The sequence below is a fragment of the Centrocercus urophasianus genome, unplaced genomic scaffold (genome assembly GCF_019232065.1).
Source record: "Centrocercus urophasianus isolate 14NV4802_14NV808 unplaced genomic scaffold, USGS_Curo_1.0 seq_32, whole genome shotgun sequence".
Lineage (NCBI taxonomy): Eukaryota > Metazoa > Chordata > Aves > Galliformes > Phasianidae > Centrocercus > Centrocercus urophasianus.
Window position 1 is genome coordinate 8,103,941 of NW_024884889.1, and position 23,660 is coordinate 8,127,600.

Below are 23,660 nucleotides of genomic sequence, written 5' to 3' on the forward strand. Positions count from 1 at the left end.
TTGATGGAGCAAGAGGGGTTGCCAGCAGGGACAGGGAGGTGGTTGTCCCCCACTGACCTCCATTAACACACCAGCTGTCCCCACACAGACAAGAAGGAAACCAAGGAAGGGAGCACTGTGGCACCAAACCAGCACCTTTTGGGGCTGCCAGGTGGCCCTTTCCTCTCACCTAAGCATGGTCAATAAAGGGCAGTGATCTCATCTCTTGGCCAGTACTGTTTGTTACTTGACATGTACACGTCACAAAAACAGCCCAGCAACACTAAGCGTGGAACTGCTATTAAGGTGTCATTACTGGCAGTGTAAAACTATTGCTGTGTTTGCTTTCATAAGCAGTGTCCACCTTTCACTGATACCTATCACCCAACGTAAATAATACTGGCATTAGGAAATCTGATTGGATTGATTTTCACTCACTGACGTAGATTTACATTTGATCAGAAGAAATGTCTTGTAATGTTTATTTTTATTTCCATATTTGTGAAAATTATGGACATCAGTATGAAGAATGTTTTTTTTTTTCCTTACATGTCTCAGGAGACAAAATCTTACACGTTTAGACACAGATGACCCTCCTACTGGCCATGTCTTCAAACAGTATTCTTTTAAACCTCTTGAAATTTAGTTCATCAACAAAGATAACTCTCTGTGCTAATCCTACTCGTACATGTCAGCAAAGTATTGTTGCATCAAATACTGATCATTCTGGACAGGCCACAGGACTTAAATAGAGCTCCACATCCCAGCCATATCTTGCTAGTGGTTGCTAACTAGTAGTTCTTAATTCACTTTTTAACTAACAGACTGAAAATATAATGCCCTTTGCCCTGAAAAAAAAATAAATAAATAAATAGCAGTTTTAAATATTCCTCATATTCATCATCAGAGAGTATCATTTCTTCAAATTAGCCAAGCCTGCAGCTACATGAAAGTGCCAGCTTTTCTGAAGCTCACCTTACCAACCCAGAGCGCTAAGATTTCCTTTTTTTGTGGGGCATATGTATATGCTGAGTGCCACAGGAATGCAAGGAATGCTCTCCTGGGCTCTTCTCCTTCATCACTTCAGGGCACTGAATATCTCCTGTTACAGACGAGCTTGCCTGACGTGTTCCTATCTCTAAATCAAAACATAGCTACCCACTCCATTTTAATATGCAATTAGTTTTAATTCCAGACCTATTACCTTTAACAGCATAAAGCGAAGTGTTGCACTGCGATTAATTTCTGTTGTGCTATCTGCTAGTAGAGTACCTGTGATTCACAATGATACTCAGCCTCAGCTGACACGATTTTGGGTGCTCTGATTCTGCTCTGATTAGCGTAACAAACCTTGATGGCTATCAGTGTATGTCAGAGGCCCATCACATGCCACAGACTTGTTAGACATGACAAGGAATGAAAGCTAGAAAATTACGTTCAGATACATCCAACACTTTTTCAAAAGCATTTAAGAACATGTTGTACCTGCTTACTCTTTTTTTAGTTTTCTGTAAGCAACACAGTATTATGTAAATGCTTCTCATTTTTTATGCTCTCTATGGTGGATACGAGTCTGCCCCGCATGATGTTTGGTTTTTTGCCAATATTGTAGTAGTTCTTGCATCTGAATAGGAAAAAATATCAAATAATCATTTAGGCTAAGCCCTGCTTGTCATGCAAACGTTGGTGAGGTACAATTTACAATGTCACATATGTTTTTGCAGCCTTCATGTTCATTCTTTCCCATTTTCTGTCTTAAACAGTAGATCAGTGTTTTGCAGTACACACCTGTATCAGGATTGCCATTCCTTTTGCATTTCTTTTTTAGTTAAATATACATATAGCATATGTATGTAAATATATAAATGTATACACACCATATAATTTCAGTAAGATATGTACCATCAGTGAGGATACAAACCCATGGATATCCTTTCATCTTCTTCCTCTGGGTAAATTGTCTTATTTTCTTAAATTTTCTTTTATCATCTGAAGACTGTGTGGCAGCTATAGCAAATTCACACAGATGAGTTCTGGTATGCAGAACTTCCCATTTGCTTCTCAGCTCTCACCTGGCAGCTTCTCTGCAGACCTAAGAAGTTCCTTTCATAACCATTTGTGTAGGTGGAATGCAAAGGTGTCCATCTGATGGACCACCCCATGTCTGACATTGAGAACGAGAGCTGTTCCTATTGGACTGAGTAGAATCCAATTTTATTGGATTTTAAGTCAAGGATGGCTGATCTCTACTACCAGGGGAAGACCAGGCTCCTTTGAACAGGTTTATCTTCTATGCTTGGATTTTTGGGATGACAACATTTCCTAGAACACTGTTCTGTTCTTTTGAGGTTTATACATGGATGGGATTACTACCATTGCCAACTCCATTTTGTATTATCTTTCACAACATGAAAAGAATGGCTGATGTTGTTTTTTTTTTGTTTTGTTTTGTTTTTTTACAACATCCCATAGCTACATGTCTCATCTTCATCCAGACATCACCAGTGCACGAGCACAGTATATAGCCACTACCCTGTATGCCTGTGGTGTAGGATAGAAAGATATCAGAGAGTTAACACAGTCCATGCTAAAGTAATTTTTGAACATTTACCATTGCTTTATTGTCCTTTTGCAGTTGTAAGGCAGCATAAAATCCAAAATGCTGTAAAAGAGAGCCTGGTCTGCGGCTCTAAACAAAATTTATCCCTCTTGAGACTAACAAGGAGAGTTTGTGACTACTATGATGTATTTCATATATCTATTCAGAGTTTGCCAGTTTGTTTGGTTACACTTGGGAATATTTATCATTCAACTTTTCTGTAGCTGCATCCATCTAAAGCAGCTTTAACTAGTGAGCTTAATCCTAGCAGAGGTAGCTCAGGGACCTGCACAAATTAGCAGTCCAAATACTTACAGTGTCTCCTGAGAGGAATTCACAGTCCACACAGCATTCAGATTCACAGGTAAAGGAACCTATACAAAGGGAAAGGTGGCTGAAATCTGTCTTGCAGGAACACCTTGAGAGCACAGCGATGGATCACGGACCATTATGCCGGATACTGAATGAACACCAGATATATTAGCATGAACTCTCAGAGGTCAAGCCTGAATTTCTGAAGTAAGCTCAGACAGGCTCACGCAAGTTTCATGCACCCTTGTGATCACGTTGCACGTGTCTCCATCATCTCTCAGTCATGGAAGTGCTGTTAGGACGTGCTTATGAGTCTTCTGTCCTGCTTCCTCCACTTGAAGAGTGGTCTTCAGGATTTCCTTTCGCCTTTTCATCCTGTAAAAAGAACAGTTGTAGCAATTCCACTTGTGTAAAATATTCTGACAATTAAGTACCATCTTTTGTCATTATCAGGTTGTTTCATATTAATGCTATTAATAATAGTCATAAATCAGTTCTTCCTTGCTGGTAGGCTTGAGAACAGTTTGCCCAGGAGAAGAGAGAGGTGCAAATCTTGATTTTTTGAATTGCACCCGCTGCATGCTAAGAAAAGTAACAGACTAAAACCAGGTCTCTTTGGGATAGATGACATATACTGATTGATGCAGGTTAAAACTGCAGTCAATTAGTCATCCACGATCTGCTGCAGGCAGGATTACAACCATAGAGTCATAGTAGCCTTAGAGTTCAAAGGGACACCTGAGGGCATCTAGTCCAACAGCCCTGCAATGAACAGCGGCACCACAGCTAGATCAGGATGCTCAGGGCCTGATGCAGCCTGGCTTTGACAGTCTCCATGGCTGGGGCACCAACCACGTCACCAAGCAACCTGTTCCAGTGCCTCACCTCCCTCGCTGTAAAAGATTAGGAGTGATTTCATCTGGTGAAATCTGTTATACCACAGTTCTGCAAATTATACATTCATCATCATCTGCTTTGCGAATATTATATTTAAGTAGCATCCAAAATAAGGACAAAATACTTTGTTCTTACTCACGTGTTCATCACTGGACAAATTCAAGTTCAAACTTACATTTCAGTCTTCTGTTTTTAAACCAATATATTTCCTGGAAGAAAATGCATACATAAATCTTTCTTAAAGAACAGTAATTGAGTTGTTTAAGATAATCTTTTCAAGCTCCTAAAATGTAAACATTACATGATTGTGCTGAAGTATGAAAAGGGGAAATTGTCTGGAAGCCAATCTAGACAGGATTACTATTTATTCAAAGCTGGCCAAGTCTTTGGAAGAATTTAGCTCAAGTATGAACAACAGATAGCCAGATACTCATTAATATCCATCGATACTGCTTTTCATAAAACACAGAAAGTTGACAAAATTAAATCCGTTGCACTAATGGATCATGCATAATGATTAATAAAACATCTAAATCTCTGCAAGGAAAATGAAACACAAAAGAAGTAGGAATTTTATTCCCGCGCAAAGATGTGAATTATTTATAAGTGAAAAGTTTGTTGTTAACTCTGTTCTTAAGATCTTTCACTGCAAATGTGGGGTTTTTTCAGTATTAGGGTTCTACACTGGTTGTCTAATTTTCACTATCATAAATCTTTTTTAAGATAATCAGTTTGATTAAGTATGATTGACGTGCTTGGCTTTTGGTCTATACGAACTCTTTATACATATGTATATTCATAATTTTTGGCATTACTGCAGGCTATTAATTTTTTTAAAATTAACTTTATGGCTGGTAGCATTTTTCTGTTGTGAATTATTGAGTAATTATTCCAGATATTGCCTTTCCTCAGACAGCCACCAAGTGCTGTTTACTGCACTGCTCAATGAGCTCGTGTTGGAACTGCCTCTTGGAACCAACCCCCGAATGCTGCATTCCCCTCATGTTTCACCTCTTTACTCTTGTCATCATGTTCTATAGGAATCAGCCACACTCTCCCCTACTGCAGCACACTACGCTGCATCAGGAATATTCCCCACTATGATACTAACAGCGCCCAATTATGGGTGCATTTAAGAGCACTTCCAATTCCACTGCTTTCTAATGACCTTTATAAATTATTCCATTGCTTCAAAATTAATAACTGTTGGACGAGTCGTGTGTTTGTGTGGTTCTGCCTGCTTCTTCCTTCAGTCATCCTTTAGATCTGTCCAAAGCATATGGAGATGTGTGGGTGTGAGCTTGAGTGTTTCTAAGCTGTGCATACATATCCTGGCAAAGCATATTCACACCTATATCACAATGTGACAAGTACTAGGTACCAATTTAAGTGGGGAGAATCAACTTCAAGATCTGTCAAAGCTAAAAAAGTTAATATGTTTGTTACTTACAATCAGTGACATCACACTTCATTAATTTATATTCCTTTTTTGTTTTGTTTTGCTTCCAGAGGAAACCGTTTAGTACTTGGAATAAAACAGAACTAAAATTTAATTTTTCCTTACTCCAAAAAATGTATTTAAGATAGATCAACACTGAGGTGAGCTATCAAAGCAATCTAAACTTAACGTATTGCCTGGAATTGCCCTCATCAGCCCTGACAGTATAATGACAATATACCTACCCTCATGCATGCGGAGTGCCGTGCTGCAACCATTAACTGAGAACATTCATATTCAACGATGGAAAAGGGTTCAAAATGTTGTTATGATCAAGTTTGTTTTCTAAATAACATGTTTATCGGATGTCAGTGGTGAAAATTAAGACTTTCTACGAGTCTCTTTTGCAGAAAACTTGCGGAGATTCCTGTTTCCACTCCCAGCCTTCTCTGAACAAATACAGTGACAAACCGGAGTATTACATCCATCTGAAGAAGGAAATCCATGATTAACATGGAAACAAAGACATGAAGGAGCTGACAAAAATAAGCAGCACTGCAAAGGTGACTTGTTACTAACCATGGGGCAGAAGTTCATACAACGAGCTACTTGTACTGCCAGGGTCTGTTTCTAAGGCACACTTGAAATAAATAATTACTTTCCTTCTATTATTTTGTTTACATTTCACAATCTTTTCCATTTGTTAAGCAGATAATACTCTTTAAATGCTAAGCACCAAGATGATTATACCGCTATTGCAAAAACATGCTAACCTGCCGCTCGCTTCACTTCTGATTTCCAGAACATAAGTTATTAAAAAATAATAATAAAATAAATAAATAAACACCTCTCACATTTTGGCTGCATGCAGGGGAAGCTGCCAACAGGAGATCTGCACCCAAGAAAATACATCTTGTGAATGTGTTTTGTAAGTCAGAATGGAAACTGAAGTGAAGCGATTGTACAAAAGTAGTAGTAGAGATGAGGGTTACTTTTTTGTGGGGAGCCAAAAGGACGCTTTGGAAGATGCACATCTTGAAAGACATATGAACCCTTAAAGATTTTGTCATGGGGAAGTTATTTTCTGGGACTTTTTTCCCTTTTTCACGCAACTTAAAATACTGCTGACTTTTTGGCATCTTACCAGCATGACAAAAACACTGCACAAAGCCACAGTAAATACACCCTGGTGTATTTACCCATGTTGAATTTGTGTTTCTCTTCCTTCAGCTCCAGCTAGCTGGAATGGAGACAGCACAGTGTATTTAGTCCTTTGGACAAGAAAGTCTTGACATACCTCAGGAGTGTCCTCCTCTTAAAATGCTGCAGGGTGGAGGCTGGAATCCAGTGTGTTTTCAATCCCATCCATGTGAGGTAGGGCACAGGTGGACCCTTTCTCCAGGTCCTCAGCTAATGAAAACCCATGTATTTCAAGGAGATCAGCTGGTTCCTGCCTGTTTAAAACAACACAGGATCTGCTCCTTGGCTCTGGTTCACGTTGGGGTTGCTGGGAACTTCCATAATGTTGCAACAGAGGATGGCTATGCCCCCTCCAGCAAAAAATACTGAACTGTTTGAACCTTCCAGAAAGAGAGTTCTCTCTAAGTCATGCTCAGCAGTGCGGCTGAGAAGGGCTGCAGAACAAACAGAGAAACAATCTTGCCCTTGTTTGTCCAACGGCAATGTCTGTGTCTTGTTAGCAACGCAACAGCTCATGAAATGATAAGTCCCCAGGTTGAAGCTAGCTCTGCAACTTCATTCCATGGATGCAAGTAGCTTATAATTTTGCCTGAAGCCTTAGCATTACTCTTGCACTCAGGATAAAGCAGAATCTTCTTACCATGGAGGAAAAGAAATGAAGTACAAGAGAAAGTTTCATCTTCAATTTATTTGCCTTGGTCCTCTGCGCTTCAGAAATAACACCAGCCCTCCTGAAGTTAAGTATTCACACAGATATTTTGTTGCATGCAAATAGACTTTCTTTGAACTACTTATCACTCTTAACCTCTGCTCCTCACTGACGCAATTTTAGTAAGGATCCCACTCTCCACACACGTGAACGTGAACCAGACAGCGGGCTGATACTCCCGGGCAATGTAAATACAATAGGTTAAAACACACATCAGCACGTCTCCAAAATGCAAAGAGGGGCCCTTCAAGCAATAGCATTACACATTTTTTTGATACCAGCAGGAATGGTGCAGATACTCAGCTAATTTTAACTCGGAGGGCAACGCTGAAGCAAGGGAAAGTGTTTCTCTACTGTGGTTAGATCCTGAAAGACCGATGTAGGCAGGAGTCGAGCTGCATTTCATTTAGTGGGAGCTAAAGCTGATGCTTCCAAAGACAGTCTTGTGGGAAATAATAAAGGGCAGTGGTCCACAGGTAAAGTGAACTCACGCCGCAGTGCTTGTAACTCTTGGTTATGATGAGATTTAAAGAGGAATAGAAGTGCTGGGTGCATCCAGAGCACTGCATAGCTATAAGGCACCAATTTAAAACTCAAATGGTTTTGCAATGAGCATACGTGCATTCTGTCATCAAAATAACATAGGACTGAATAGGCCTGGTAGAGCATTTCTGTCCCCCAGATGTTTGAGCTTAAATCACAGTCTTCCAACTCTAGCAGGCATTTGTAACATTTAAGGGCAAGTGAAAATGCTTAATTGGCCCAGATGTACTCACTTAAAAAATTATTAAGCAGAGTAGGGTAGCCAACATTAAAGGCTTTGGATGTGGAATCCATAAAAAAGTGATAACTTGTAATTCATCAAACAGCAATTCTCTAAGACTTTTTCTGCCCATCATTCCCATGAATTCATCTGAAACTGCATAATGTTTAGAAAACCAGAAAATAGGTTGCATTTCCTATTTCTCCAGAGTAATTTCTGGGGCCAGATACCCTCCCCAGAGCAGCAAGAGGAAGATAATACCTGAACCCAGAATTCTCTTAAAAAAAAAAAAAAAAAAAAAAAAAAAAAAAAACCACCCTTTTGGGGTTAAAAAACCATGATTAGTTTACTCTGTTCCACTTCTCCACCCTGCTGTATGCAGCAGGTGAAGGTGAGCATCACTGCCATGCTAGGTTGCTCATTAACTAGTTCTCAACATCTTTCTGAGAAGATGCAGAGTCCTGTCATGACTGAACATAATTACATTTTTAAAAGAGGGAAACTGGAGCAATATTAAAATAAATGCTTGCTTTAACCTATCTATCTTTAACTCATCCTTCTTATGACTTCAAGTAGACAGGCTATTCTCAGTCTATTTGCCCAGAAAGCATGAAGGAGGTGCAGGTCTATAAAGCAGATCCTTTTTCTTACAGTCTCCCGCTTGTTTATTCAGGACAAGTGCCACTCCATCTCTTATTATAATTCCTTATTGGGGTAAGGTAGCTACTGATTTCTAAACCTATTTCCTCCAGATACCTATGCATGTTCTGAGGCACACAGAGGGTGCAAAAACCCCTAATGCTGGTTATTAAACCCTCTTCCAGAGCTCACTGATCTAGTTTAGGAACCATATCTCACAATATGATCTCATCCCTAGCCAGATTTTTTCCTGCTGGATGACACTTGAAGCATTTACTGGCTCGCCTGTGCAAGGTAAAGCATGCCAAAGTAGTCATGCCAGTAACAACTCAGACAGAATGCAAAATTTCAAAAATGCCTGCCATAGCTATAGATTATTCCAGCCCCCTCGCTTAGATGAGATGCAACATTACAAAAACTTTTGATAGAGCTGAGTTCACACTGGGGCTGTTGCTGTTACTGTAGCTACTTGAATTTTAATCCTACAGTTCAAATGGAAAAAAAAAATTAATCCTGCCTTGTCCTTTCACCTGAGAAGACAAGCAATTTTTACCCCTCTTCATAATATCATTTCCCTCCGTTTAGAAGTATGACGTGAAGAAGCTCCAGATCTTCCATCAGACTTGGGTCTCTTTGATGATGCCCTTTGGCTCCTGCTCTTCTGTGTGAACTGAAGCTCAGTACAGTAGGAAACCTGGCCTCACAACTTTTAGAAATGCTATATATTTACCTAGTACTACTGTTACCTGAGACACATCTTAATTTTTGATGCCACTAATCACATCTTCCATATGGAGAGACATGCTCCCACGGTGAAACCATGTGATTTTCAGACAGAACATCAGAGAGGAACCCCAGGGAAGTGCAAGGATTTTCTTCCTTTATAACGCTCACTGCACAACGTATCTTTGAAAGAAACCCTGACCTGCGTCCCTCCTTGTTATGAAGCTCATTACAAAATGCACACACCCACCTCACAGAACTGTTCTGAGGACTCGAGCTTGCAGAGCCCTTTTGAGGATGAAAAGCACATATATAAGTACTATACAAGTACTGAGCTCTAAGCTCAGGCATGTGGACAAGCTGTGCACATTCAAAGTAAAAACCTTCCTAATGACATCCATCTGCATCTTGAATACAAGTGAAAAATTGTAAGACAGCCAGTGATCAAGGCCTTCTCATGCAGCTCACCCTACTGTTTGGCCGCTGGCCAGCCCAGAGAGCCCATGGAGGAAAATGGCTCTGGAGGAAGGAATGCGCACGTTGAACAGAGGACAGCTTTTCTGAAGGGTGAGAAAAATGAGGCTAACACCCCCAGCTGCCAAAGCCTTCTCTGGTACATGGAGGAATGAAGCAAGATAGAAGGGGAGGCAGAAACTGCAGCAGGCAGCAGCCTGCTACTCTCATCGAAGCCTGTATGCCCTAAAAGCTGAAATAGAAAACATTTTTGCATCAGGATCAGGTCTGCTTTGCATTGAGGATGTCTCTGTGGAGAGGCTGGGAGAAACCAGGCAGGAATTTCCTGGGAGCTGCAGCACCTAAGCCAACCAGGGAGGCATACCAGCCTTTGGTGTTAGTATTGCCAAGACTGAACGAATAACTTGAAAATGGCTATCATATATTTAGATAATTCAATCTAGAAAGCTTTCTAATCTTTCATTAAAATTTTACACACAAGAGATTTCCCCTCTAATAAATCATAATTTACATTTAGATAGTACCTCTCATTCTAATAGCTTGTCTTTATTGAGAAGCCGATTCCAGTCATGAATCACACGTTATCTTTCATTCAAATGCCTGCCGTAGCCAAAAAGCCCTGAATAAAATATTTAAGCAGCTTTTAATTCACATTATCTTGTACCAGATCAATTCAGCACAACTCATCAACTAACACAGTCAATAATTAATGTGCTTGCAGTTTGTCTGCACCAGGCTTCTGTCAGTCCTCCTGCCTCCTCCTACAGCTTGCTGGGAGAGCCCATGGAGAGCAGCCAGCTTGGCCACGGCTCACCAGAGCATGCTTCATAGAAGAGCAGAGCCCACTAGGACAATGACTTCCCTGAGACCTCCAGGGTCTTTTTTTAAACAAAGCTCCGCCTTCTCCTAATAACTAATTAACATATTCATTGTCTGTATTGCCCTCAGGCCTGTCTCCACCTCAGCAGCACATCCTCCAGGGAGACTGCGTGGCCCAAGGCAGTCCTGACGCTTCCAATGCTGCTGCTCCAAAACTGAGTGCCCTTGTGCAGTCTTTATAATGGAATTTGCATTCTTTTCACTTCTAGAAATTTTGAAAACATATGGTATAGTCCACCAAACATAAAGTACTCGAGTTTTCCTCTATTCCATCTTTCCATCACTTATCAGTTTTTATATACAAAATATGTCAGTTAGAAGAGAGGATTTTAGTCTCCTGAATACAAACATCATTGACTGCAAAAGAAGTTCATCATTAAGGCACGTAAGAAAAATAAAAGCTCTCTTTTTCTGTAAGCAATACCAGCACACCTACCATCGTGCAGCATCTCATGAGGAGGTCCAACACCTCTTCATCCAGTGACATCGTAAACGGCTAAAAGAATCCACAGAGGTTTTTAAGAAAAGAGCAGAGGTCAACTGAGGGATATGGTTTATTGCTAGGGTGGTGATAGGTTGATGGTTAGACTAGATGATCTTGGTGGTCTTTTCAACTATAATGATTCTAATCCTGTAAAGCTGGATGCAGGATGAAATCACAGTCCTGGGACCCATCAGCACAGATGCTGGCAGGAGGCTGCACACAGCAAAGCCGTGGACTCATTGGGTGGAGGTTTTGTTGTGCTCCCACCCTTGCATGACAGAACATGAAGCCACCCAGCTGCAGGGCAGATGCAGGGAGGAGAAAGAGGTGTGAGGAAAGGGAGCAGGCTGCAAAAATGAGAGAGCAGCCAAACCAGACTGGGAGGAGCAGCTGGAGGATCAGGAGGAGGAGCCAGGAGCAAAATGTGGTTGGGCAAGTAAACCCGTGGTGATTCAGAGATCAGTGTCCACCAGCTTACTCAGAACATCAGAATTCACCATAATCATGCACAGACAAGCATCCCCAGCCATGATCCCTGATACTCTCCATTGCCCTGTAGGGAAGGCTGGCACACAAATCAGAGCTGTCATGTACGTAGGTTGCTCTGAAAGTGACGCCTCCTGTTTACATTGTCATGGAAATGACAACAGCTATGAAAAGTACAAGAACAGTATTTGATAGAGCAAATTCTCAGCTACAAAACACTATTTTTCAACACAGTAACCACCATTGGTCGTGCATCTTTTTCATCGATGAACAGGAGGCTGCATGCTGTGCTCATAAAAATAGGCACCAATGGAGGCGACTCACAGTCACTGTCGCCAATTCTGGGGTGCACCACTCACCCCTCACTGTGCTCACAGCCACTGTTTGGTCTCCAGAAACGTTCAGCAAGCATCAGCAAATGCCAATGGGTGCAATTTTTTCTACATGGAGGATTTCAATGATACACCTTTGCTCCATAAGCAATTCCATGTCAGACGCCATTTTGTCGGACTGCTCCTCTGCTGCCATCTGTCACACAGCAACAAAATAGAGCAGGATATGGGTGGGAAGGTTCAACCTGTACTGCTCTAACACCAACATCTGCCTCTGACATCTCAGGCCAACATAATAAAGCAAGTGGTGTTACTTTTAAAGCAGCCCTTGTATGTTCCACTAGAATATTTAAGAACTTTTTGTTATCCTTGATTATTCATTAATTAGAAGTTTTATCAGCTCAGACATGGTTGGAAACATATTGGAAATCTCTGCTGAGTCATTTAGATATTACACGTATTGCTGTGGCACTGAAGGTTTGTTTTACTCTGCAGGAGTCCTTTGGGATCACACATACAGGAATGGCTAGTGCCCTAAGGTGCTGACAAATGAAAGAAAAAGAGGAGACAGCAGATGGAATCAGCAGCTGGAGTATCTGCAGAAAATAAGGCAGCTCTGACAGGCGTGCCAGCAAGGCTTTTGTCTGGGAGTCTTATTCTGTATCTTCTGCCATCACAAAAAATAAAAATTAAAAAAAAAATACCGAGTGAATCAGAGAAGAGACTTTTCTCTAGTGCTGAAAGACCAGTAATGCCCTCATGAGACCACTTCCATCCAGTGGAACATCCTGAAGATTCACAAGCTGTGTTACCATCATTTCACAGACAATTCCTAGAAATCCCTAGAAACTGGGATCTTTACAACACTTGTTTCTTAATGATACACCATTATACTTGTCAACAAGCAGTTCACAGCAGATTTACTACACCCAAAAAGACAGAGGCAGCCTCTCTTGAGGTCAACTATCCAAGCACACACATGCAGGAATCATCTCCAGGAGCAGCACCAGTGGTCCCTATAGAACCCAGGGGACAATACATCACAATGTGCCCACGCACAAAGGCTGCTGGCACGGTGATCAGTGCAGCAGCCATGGTGCAGCAGAGCTGTGGTGCTGCCCAGGCACGGACAGCCTGCAGCAAGGCCCCGCTCCCTCGCAGAGCCAGCAGGAGCCAAGCACTGGCAGAGGGCAGGGTGGTGTTCTCAGGTAGGCAGCAATGCTGGGGGTCTCGGGGCATGCAGCTCCAGCAGGGACAGGGCAATGCTGGTATAAGTGAGAATAAGGTAGATGAAATAAGGGCAAGGGAGATGAAAGTGCCAAAAAAAGAGCGTCTGTTACCTGGCACCGCAGTTTTTATTTCATCTCATGGATTGCCATATGCCTAGAGACTCGCAGAGGGAAACCCCCCCTTCTTTTGCTGCTTATATTTCCCATACCAAGAAGAGTTTTTCAACCATATCGTGCATAAGACATGCACGCATGCACAGTCAGAGACAGTGATGTGAACTGGAGACTTTTTCCATTTGGAGCTTTTGTGCTCCACTCAGCAGTTCTCTTCCATCACTTAAGAAGTGTGCCCTGCATCTGATGAAAAACTCACAGCATTGGAGGAGGGAGCATGGATCACTTGTGGGGGGCTGAATGAGAACCTCCTGCTGACAGCAGGCCAGGATTCCCCACTGGCCCTGGTTAGTGGCACTTACAAGTTGTCTTCCTGCTACAGCCCCATTTGAATTCCAAATGCACCAGTACAAAAGAGCAGGCTCAAGAATCAAAAGGGTTGGACTAAAAAAAAAGTACCTTTAGGAACTGAATCTGAATTTATCTTGGAGTCTGCATTTCAATTAAAGCAGTTGTCTGCATATCAATTCACACTAACAATGTTTTTTGTGTAATACAAATTTAGAGACAATGAATTTCATTGCATTTGTATCTGGCAATAACTGTAACTGTATGAATGACTTCAATATTCTCCTTCATTAAGTGCTGGAATACCACAAAGAATGACAAAGATGACATACACTGCATTAAAACACAGTACCTACGTTTCAACTTCACTAAATATACAAGTCTATACTTTAGTTACACACTGCTGTAGCTTCTGCTATTGAGTTATAAGTCACAGGAATATACATGCTGCAGTTTAGGGTCAGATTAAGAACATATATAATCTAATATCCTTTCCAAAATTGCTATGAAATCTCACTCACAATTTTTGCTTTACAGCCTCTTTGCAGCGAAAGCTGACTCGATTTAGCTACGGACCATGAAAAAGATTTCCCTTTGATGTTTTAAGTCTATTCCTAGCAATTCAATTCTAGTTTTTGCTCTATGAAATATTGTGATTGTTCCTTGTTCACCTTTTTCTGAACGAATGCTATTTAATAGCCCTGCTGGTCATTTCTGAGAGTAGGAGAGAATAAAACGTATTCAAGCTTCCTGAAAAAGCAGAGTCAAAACCACTTGCCCTGATTCCAGCTTACCATTAATTTTCAGCTGGTAAGGGTAATGCACTGGCACAGGTGGCTACATACACCCACACCAACCACTCTCAGAACATTTTCTCATTTTAACAGATCCTTACATGAAAAAACAGAGCAGCACTTCATACTCAGGTATTCTATCAAAGAGATATTCTATTTTTTTAAATCTAATATAGTGAAGTTAATGGTAAAATTGTTGTTACTCCCAGCGGATAGGGAGCATTCACTCTTAGGAGTGCTGTTTCTCAGGAAAAAATGCTTTCCCCAGAAAACTCATCATGGAAAGTGCTTTGGACTCTTCTTGCTGACTGCCCTTAATTGAACAACACTGCAGCAGCATAGTGTGACAGCAGCATCACTCCTGGGGTGGATCTCTGCCAGGCAATCCTGAGACAGGACTAACAGCCAAGGTTATTTTTAAAGCACCAGAAGTAACTTAATCGTACCAACATAATCACCAACCAAGAATGCATAGCTTGCTATTAGTGACACTGATATCTTGTAAAACGAAAAGTAAGCTGCACCTGATTATTTCTGATGTTCTCTTGCTTGTAATGGAACAAGCACGTTATTGCAAATTCACAAGTTCGCAGATTGGTTCAAAATTAACATATTACTCATACACATTATAGGACTTGTAAGTGCTCTGAGAAGCAAGCAGTCTCCTGTGTCTAATATTCCAGATAGGACTATGATTACTGTTTTACTGCCAGTGGTTTATAGATCAAATTATTAACTTTTAAGAAATTACCTTAACTCGTTACAGATAAAAGTCGAATTTATTTCTGCAATAGTGTCCATGAATTTCTTTCTTCTGATTTCAACAAGATACATGACTCTTTTGTCATGATCTAGTCTTTACAGAAGTAATACTCTCACATAGCTCCATACATACATCCTAGAATTTCTGTTGGTTCAAGTCTTGTCTCCGGACCCATCCAGCAAGCCAAAGGTCAGAGGGGGTTGTCATTGTCGTATAGTCCCAGAAACAGTCTTCTCAAGGAAGCAAAGATGATAAATCAGACAAACAAATCAGACAAGCCTGATTTAACAGGACTTTGTATGGTAGAGAATCCTGAAAAAACTGCTAGAATGAGGAGACTGAAAAGTAAAGTTAGCTTTTACTTCTGCTGTCTTCCAGCCAGCAGCTCTGAATCAATTTAGTAGCAAAATCTAAGACAATAAAAGCATATATAATGCTACTTGAGGTATGCTCTGCTGATATATTAACCTTTAGAAGACATCTAATAGTGCTATTAAGGTGATACTTCTTGTGTTTAAGCGCTTCATTGTTTCTGTTTCCTTAACGTATACACAAAGAAGGAAAGCACTAAAGAAGCACGACAGTGCGATGTCCTGATGCTGCATGCTCTGCACAGAGCGAGAGCAATTCATGGTGGGATGGAAAGACTTAGGCTGTCCTTCCAACCTCTTTGCTCTGCTGGCTCTAGTGCCATGCTCACAGGCAGTTCCACTGGGGCGCATCTGCACCTGCAGAACAGCTCTGGGCTCTGACCTCCTGGGAGCGATGCTGCCCTCAGCCCTGCTGACCTCCTGCCCTCAGCTCACATCTCGCGCTGTTTGTTTTGGCACAACTGCTTCCCTCCCCCGAGGCCACATGGAAAATGAGATCAAGGAACTGATGCAAGTTAAAAATAAACAGGGATAAAAACAAACATTTACTGTGCGGTTAAGAAACAGTTGTTGCAGAGCGATGGGCAGACGGGGGCAGGCAGGCAGAGCAGCTGAAGCTGTTGGAGAAATGAATGGCATGTGGCATCGGCCCAGCGCTGGCGGCTCACATTGGGTCCTGATCTCTGGACACTCCTCAGAGAGTGGGCTGTGGCACCAAACAGGTGCACACTGTGTTTACCACTGGCTCTGATTAACCGAGCCTGGAGGTTGTTTTCTTTTGCTCTAGAAGGGGTCAGAAAAAAAGGCCCCCCAAAAATAATGAGGCAGGCACCCTGCTCCTGGTGCTGTCCCCAACAAGTGCTTACCTCCAATTATTTATTGCTATTTGGTGCTTCTCAAGAGGAGATGCACTTAGCAGACAAGAGATGGAAAGCAGTTCATGATTCTGAGTCTCTGCCTCTACCTCCTTAAGAAAACAGTGGGAATAAAACAAAACTGAGAGGCATATTTGCGTTTGCAGCAATGTTTGAAATTACGGTCTGTAGCAGAACTTAAGCTTTCAATATTTATTATTTTCTCATTCACAAATTAATATCTAGCACTTCCCTTGAACTGGCTTATCCATTTCAAGACAGAACAGCGAGCCGAGCTGAGAATTGCTGGCCTCAGGGCTCTGCTTTCTGAGCTGCTAACTGCTCCTGCACACCAGAAGCACCTTCAGCTCCCGTGGAAATTAATAGGTTCTGCTATAGACACACATCCTGGGCCTGCTTTTGCTTTTTAGTAAGAATTCACGAAATGGCTGTTCCAAGATAACACCAGCTGCAGTTGTTTATACTGGAAAGCTATTGCAATGTTCCAGCAAAACTGGAACCAGGAACTCTTTGCTCCAGAAAAAGAAAATCCACACATGGAATTCATTTGAAAAACCTAACCAGAGCAATACTGAGCTTGTGATGCTGGTATATGTTTATACTGTACTGGTCACATTAAAGACATGCATCACAAGGCGATGTTTCTGACCCACTTTCCTAACTCTTGCCTCTCTGAAATCTTGCACAAAACATGTTAGTTCTGCCAGAAGTGGCAATCCTAACCACCTACATCAGCTGGTCAAGGTATTGTCATCTGGAGGTTACAGCCTGGCCAGCACCGTGAAACGTGCTGTTGAGGGAGTGGGAGGACACCAATTCCTTAATGGATTTTATAAATTCAAGCAGCAGTTTCCCATTTAGCCACAATTTGGTTCTACGTACTTTTACAAAAGCCCTACTAGTGCGCGCGGTTGCTGGGAAATGAGACTGCTAAGAGTGACCTGATGATTTATTTACATCAAAATAATCAAATGTGATGTTATACAACTAATATTTCAGCAGCAGCCATGAAGCAAAAGGAAAACCAGCCTCAGAGTTATTAGAATGACTCTCATTCTTAGCACCCTCTCTCCCTTATTCATCGCTCCAGGAACAACCACAGCCTTCTCCAAAACCTTGATCAAATAAATATGCCTTTCACTGGAGTCAGTGCATCTGGACCAAGCAAGGCAGCATACTGCAGAGACTTCCAGTCTCCACAGAGCGCAGGGTGCCAGCAGTGCCTCTCTTTATCTGATCAAGAATAGCCAGCCGAAATGCCTTTGCTAAGCCAAAACTGTAGAGAGGCAGTCCCTCAGGAGTCAAGCCAGGGTTTTTTTCCAGTGACAGATATATTCCATCTTTGTCCATATTACAGGAACGTTCTTAATTGATTTCTTTGTTTACTCTTTCTCTTATTCTGCAAGGAAGAATGAAAGTCTAAACTCCGCTTTCTGTATGACAAGTGTGAAGGCATTCTTTGCAGGGTATTAATCACACAGTGATTATGTGTACTGAGACCACTTAACTCTCTATAAATTACAATTCTATTTCCACAGATTATCCAAAGACTGCTTCCTCTGAAGTCTGGACAAACAATAACACAAGAAATTAGTGAATATTCTTCTCCAGAAAGTGGAATGCACAGTCGAATGAGAGCTCACACTATGGGTGCAAAAAGTAATAAACCCAGTGGAAAAATCAGGACATACATAGTTGTAGGCTATATTTTTCCTTGCAGCAAAGTTGATTTATGAGTTCCCTTCTTGTTATCTTTGCACCTATGAAATTCACTGTCTCTGCAGTTGTGCCGATGAGACCGTGGGCTGTGTTATGAAATGGACCAGTGAGACAGACAGTGAAATTTCCCAGTTGCCTTTGGCTAATGGTGAAAAACATGACAAATTAGCACAGTCCCATCACGCAGAGGCTGTGGATCCACAGTGTGCGTCAGTTGACAACCCAGACGAGAAAACTCAGGTGATACCTCCCCTGCAGGCTGTGGGTGCTGATGGTACAACACTGGAAACATGGTGCTAAAGGATGTTCAGTGCATGGGCTATCCATGATTAAAACGGGTTTCTAAGCTGAAATAGCTGGAATCTGGTTTTAAAAGGTGCCCCTCCTTGGTAACGCAGTGCAGCCAAAACAAAATCATCAGCCTCTATTGGGAGACTAAGCTGACTTTTAATTGGGCTGGCGTGGTCTTTGCTCCAACTGTCTCTGCACATAGTGATCTATTTTCAGTTAATATGGATCCTGAGAAGACATATGGCTTGGAAATTAATCCCTTGCCTAGTAATAGGAGTCAAGTATTATCTGCACTTGAAAGTTCAACTGGATTAACATATAATTATAGAAGCTATTCTGGAATAAACACTTCACAAAAGGAGTTCCTTTCCATTCCCATTTGCTTCATTTCCACTATTCCACAATTTCTAGGGTTGGTTTATTGTTGTTTTTTTCCCCCCCCCACAAATGTACAACAGGTTTTTGCTCCTCAGACGAAAGCCTGTGTGAGGTCTGTTTCCTGAATGATGTAAATCCTAACAAAGTCCCCCCTATAGAGGCAGTGGGGGAAATGATAACAAGACTGTCCCTTCAGTCAGTAGCGATCTTCATAACTGAATCATACTAAATTTGCAGTACTTTTTGAAGCTATAATCAAAATGTGTTGTAATAACCATTAAGGTAGACACTGCTTTTATCTGCTGACAAGATATAACAGCCTTCAGCTTGGGCAGTAAAAATATCAGTAGTAATCCCAGGCTGTAAATTGATGCTACAGGGATTTTGGTGATTTATGAGTTTCCGTGACACTCCTGTGCCCTGTCTGCACAGCTGAGAGACACAGCTTGCATTCGGGTTAAGTTTCCAGCTATCTGAGTTGCAAAAGCAGTTTTCTAAATACTTGGTTTACTTGTTTGTATTTAGTCAATACGGTTCACAACAGCATTCTTATGAAGTCCACAGCATTCTTTGCTAAGAGCAAAATTGCATCCATTTTACGGGCTGTGAAATTGTGCTGTGGAGGCTACTGCCAATGAAATGCTGAGGTCAGATCTGCCTTTGCATCCACTCTCCTGTTTCTTGATTTTCAGTCAAAGAAAACTCAGATACTCTGGCTGCCTGGGAGCTGTGATGCCTTTCAGCCAAATGTCCCATTTAGAATCATAGAATCATAGTCATAGAATGGCTTAGGTTGTAAGAGACCTCATAGTCCAGGTTGTAAGAGATCTCATAGCCCAGTTCCATTCCCCTGCTGTGGGCAGGGCTGCCCCCCACAACTCAAGCTGCCCAAGGCCCCATCCAACCTGGCCCTGAGTGTCTCCAGGGATGGGGCACCCACCACTTCTCTGGGCAGCTGTGCCAGGGCCTTACTCTATGAGTAAAGATTCCTTCCTAACATCTAACCTAATTCTCCCCCTTTTTAGTTTGAAGACATTCCCCCTCATCCTGTCACTACCAGATGGTGTAACAAGTAATTCCCACTCCTGCTTCTAAGTTCTCTTCCAGTACTGAAATGACCTGGAGGCCAAGAACGTGGAGCACGGGTTTGATTAGCTATTCTTGTATTGTGCCTTTTGGATTTGCACCTTCCCAGCTGGAACAGCATTTCGCCCTATAAATCCAGACTCTCCCTTAATTCTACGCTATATTTCCTTGCAGGCACATCTCTGAACGACCTGAAAAATATCACTTAAAGATCACTGCACTTCATTAAAGTAACTTTAAAAAGTGACTTTGTGCTCAATGACACTTCAAGTCCATTATGGTGAATTAAAGCTCTGGATTATTATCTGGATTAGAAAGCCTAACATGACTTAATTTAGTAAGCTAAAGCCATTTTAAATTCGTATCTTCCAACGTGTGATCATTTTCTGAATGTTCTGAATATCTAAAAGAGAAATCCAATTGAAAATAACAAAAAGTTGTTCAACCAGAAGTAGATGCCCAATTTTGTTCCACGCCGTGGCCCTTTTTCAACAGTCGTGTTCTTAGGGCAGGAAAAAGGAATATTTCAAGGGAAAAACCAAGTATTTATAACCCCCACTCCAGGGGAACCTAACAAAAGGAACAACAAGTGCATAGACCTTTGAAGTGGAACAACTACATAGCTGTCGCACTAGAAGCAAGATAAAGGAAAATAAACCATTCTGAAATGGGTGAGAAACAGAAACAATCTGAATAATTACTTTCTGTCTTCACAAGGCCCGGATGCCATACGCGATCACAGAACAAGACGGCCTGAGCACACTCACTACATCGGATCAACAGCTCCGGCAATAGAAGGTAGCAGTGATGCTGGCTACTTGTGGCGGCCAGCCTCCTGCTTCTCACCCCCACTGCTCCGCCGATGTCAGTATGCCACAGAAATCGGATGGGGAGTGAGAGAGTTCAGCTATTTCACCTGGAGAAATCTCCAGAGCGGAGCACAGATCAAGGTAAGGAGGACTTCATAGCCAAAAACACCAGAGTGCCAGAAGGCAGAACAAAGCCCAGCTCTGTTTTCTATTTTCGTCCTGGATCCTCACCAGGGCAGAGATCATTCATAGACTGAGCAAGGAACGAGGCAGAGCTCAGCTCTTTGGTTATCAGCCTGCAGAAGCCTCAAGTTTTATCTTTGTAAGGTTTTGCTTGAGGATGTGCGATCTAACATGCCACAAGCCTCTGGTGTTTGTGGTGATCCGTAAAGCCAATTAAAGCTTCCTGGACAAGGAGCACACCTGGTAGAGAGGACCCATCCCACATGGATGGAGGGGTCAGGGTTAGGTGCCTTTCTCTGCACAGCCCAAAGAGGTGTGCAGCCCTCTAAACAGCTGTTGTGTTGATCATCATCTCCTGCCATTACCCAACAAACAGTTACGGCTGAAATCAATCTGGAGCAAATCAGAACTTGTGAAAACACAAGTAAGAGTGTAAATGCATTATACACACACACAGCCTAGATGTATCAGTGTATGCGAGTTCTATCTAAACACGAGTTCTGTGGTATTGCTTTTCAGAATTCACTGATGTGCAGTTGAATTTTCTCCTTTCTTAACAAAATAGGGCACTTGAGCACCTTTGCATTGAGCCATGTCTATCAGAATCACAGAATGGACAGGGTTGGAAGGGACCTCAAGGATGATGAATCTCCAACCCCCTGCCACAGACAGGGCCACCAACCTCCACATGTCATACCAGACCAGGGCCCCATCCAACCTGGCCTTGAACACCTCCAGGGATGGACGGGGCATCCACAGCCTCTCTGGGCAGCTGTTCCAGCACCTCACCACTCTCTCTGAAAAGAACTTCCTCCTGACATCCAACCTCAATCTCCCCTCCCTCAACTTCAAACCATTTCCCCTTGTTCTGCTGTTATCTCCCCTTTCAAAGAGTTGACTCCCCTCCTGTTTGCAGGCTCCCTTTAGGTACTGCAGGCTGCAATGAGGTCACCCAGCAGCCTTCTTTTCTCCAGGCTGAACAAGCCCAGCTCCCTCAGCCTGTCTTCGTAGGGGAGGTGCTCCAGCCCTCTGATCATCTCTATGGCTCTGCTCTGCACCCTCTCCAACAGCTCCCTTTCTTTCTCGTACTGGGGGCCTCAGACCTGTACGCAGCACTGCAGATGGGGCCTCACAAGAGCAGAGGAGAGGGGGAACGATCACCTCAATTTTAGCTAAAATCCAGTGCTTATGCTTTCGTTTTCCCTTATTTGATAGAAACACTGCTGAGACCCTCTAAGCAAGAACATGCAAGACAACCAGCCTCACCAGAGTAAGGCTTTCAAACAGGTCATACAAAGTGCCTATTCTTAACTCACAATGCTTCTGCCGGAGTTAACACCCCCAAATTTCTGAAAAATGAAAGCACATCACAAGCTGAACAATGGCCTTAATGTTGTCACCATAGAGATGACACTTTGCAGCCCTTATTTATATCTCCTTCATTGCACCAAACAAATGCTCTCTCTTCATAGACAAATGCTTTTGGTTTCTTGGGGGTGATTTCTCTAGATGATGTTTAAAATAATGCCTTTGTAAAGACATAAAGGTTATTTTGTAGTACAGGGAACTTTTCAAGATAAATAATACAGTAACATTTCTGACAGAAGAAAGACAACAATCAGCTAGAATAAATGCAAAGGGAATTCTTTAGTTAAAATGATCAACAGACAGCACAGATACTCTCTTTGTCTTTGCAAAAAAGAATGAAAGAACCCATTATTTGCATGTGGCCAATGAACTCCAAAATACAGAGAAGGAAATATTTTGGCTAAACAAAACCAAAAATATTTTTCTACTGTTGGTAAACCAAAATCACTCATTTTTTACTTGAAAACAACACAAAAAATAACATTTTGAAACACTTTTCACAACATTTTTCCTTTTTTCCCATTGTATCTGTTGGGTTTTTTGGTACAGTTTTGCTGTACTCTTTCACCTCTAAGAAGAGCTGCCTTCTGTGCCATGCAGCCTTACTGCACTAAGTTCTCACGCTCCTGTTGGGCAATATCTATAGTGAAGCAACTTCCCCCCTCAGCTGCTTATCGTACACGTTCACAGTTCAGCTTAAGACCTTATTAGCAGTAAGGAAATCTACACCTCATGTAGCTGAATGGGAGATGCATCTGCTAGTCACAAACAGGTGTGGAGTTTGGTTTGGTAGGTCTAATTGCAGTCACCTTCCACACCTGCTTCCTGATCAGCCCCAGGCTAAACCCAAAGAGGAACAATCCCCTCAGTTTGTTTTGCCTTTTTTTTTTTTTTCCCTTGACTTTTAATCCAGTTAATTCTTTTTGAATTGTCCTTGCTGCCGTGACAGCTATGCCCACAAACTCAAAACCCCTTAAAACACTGATTTGATACTACCAAAAAAACAGCAACCCACGTCCTTCTGAAGTGTTCAGCCATCTCCTGAGATAGAGAGCTCTGCAGGGTAACCAAAGGCCAAATCCTTCCCAGGAGACAAATCAACCACTCTGTAACCCTCAATGGCCACAGCAGAAGAGAAGAACCGAAAACACCTTGTATTTGGAGCAAGTAGCTGCTGATTCAGCTGGCTAGATCCTTGCCTTCATCACTGTAAAGGTGCCATCAGTGCAACTGCTGGATTAAATATGCTTAATAGCTTCTAATTTCAGAAGCTGATTAAATCATTGCTCTGGCCTTGTGGTTCACCAACAGCCCTTGATATAGCTCATGCTTTCCCAAAACAGCTATACTGCTGTATAATCAATGAATGTTAAGATGCTATAATTATGACATAAACAAGAGAGTTTGACAAAGCAGAC

General features: G+C 42.0%; 1 protein-coding gene and 1 long non-coding RNA gene across 2 annotated transcripts in view; one reads left to right on the forward strand and one right to left on the reverse strand.

Annotated features, from left to right (window-relative positions):
* Window positions 1-447: 447 nt before the first annotated feature.
* On the reverse strand, window positions 448-12,139 carry LOC122166173. The gene is made up of 2 exons (XR_006170693.1): window positions 5,471-12,139; window positions 448-3,996 (listed from the first exon to the last, which is right to left on the reverse strand). It is a non-coding gene; the product is annotated as an uncharacterized LOC122166173 (long non-coding RNA).
* An 820-nt stretch (window positions 12,140-12,959) lies between these two features.
* The window catches only part of CUNH4orf45 (chromosome unknown C4orf45 homolog), a 29,181-nt gene continuing 18,480 nt past the window's right edge, over window positions 12,960-23,660 (forward strand). Inside the window, 2 exon segments of the mRNA XM_042829678.1 lie at window positions 12,960-13,122; window positions 20,600-20,832. Of these exon segments, the coding sequence (XP_042685612.1) occupies window positions 12,960-13,122; window positions 20,600-20,832 (396 nt within the window).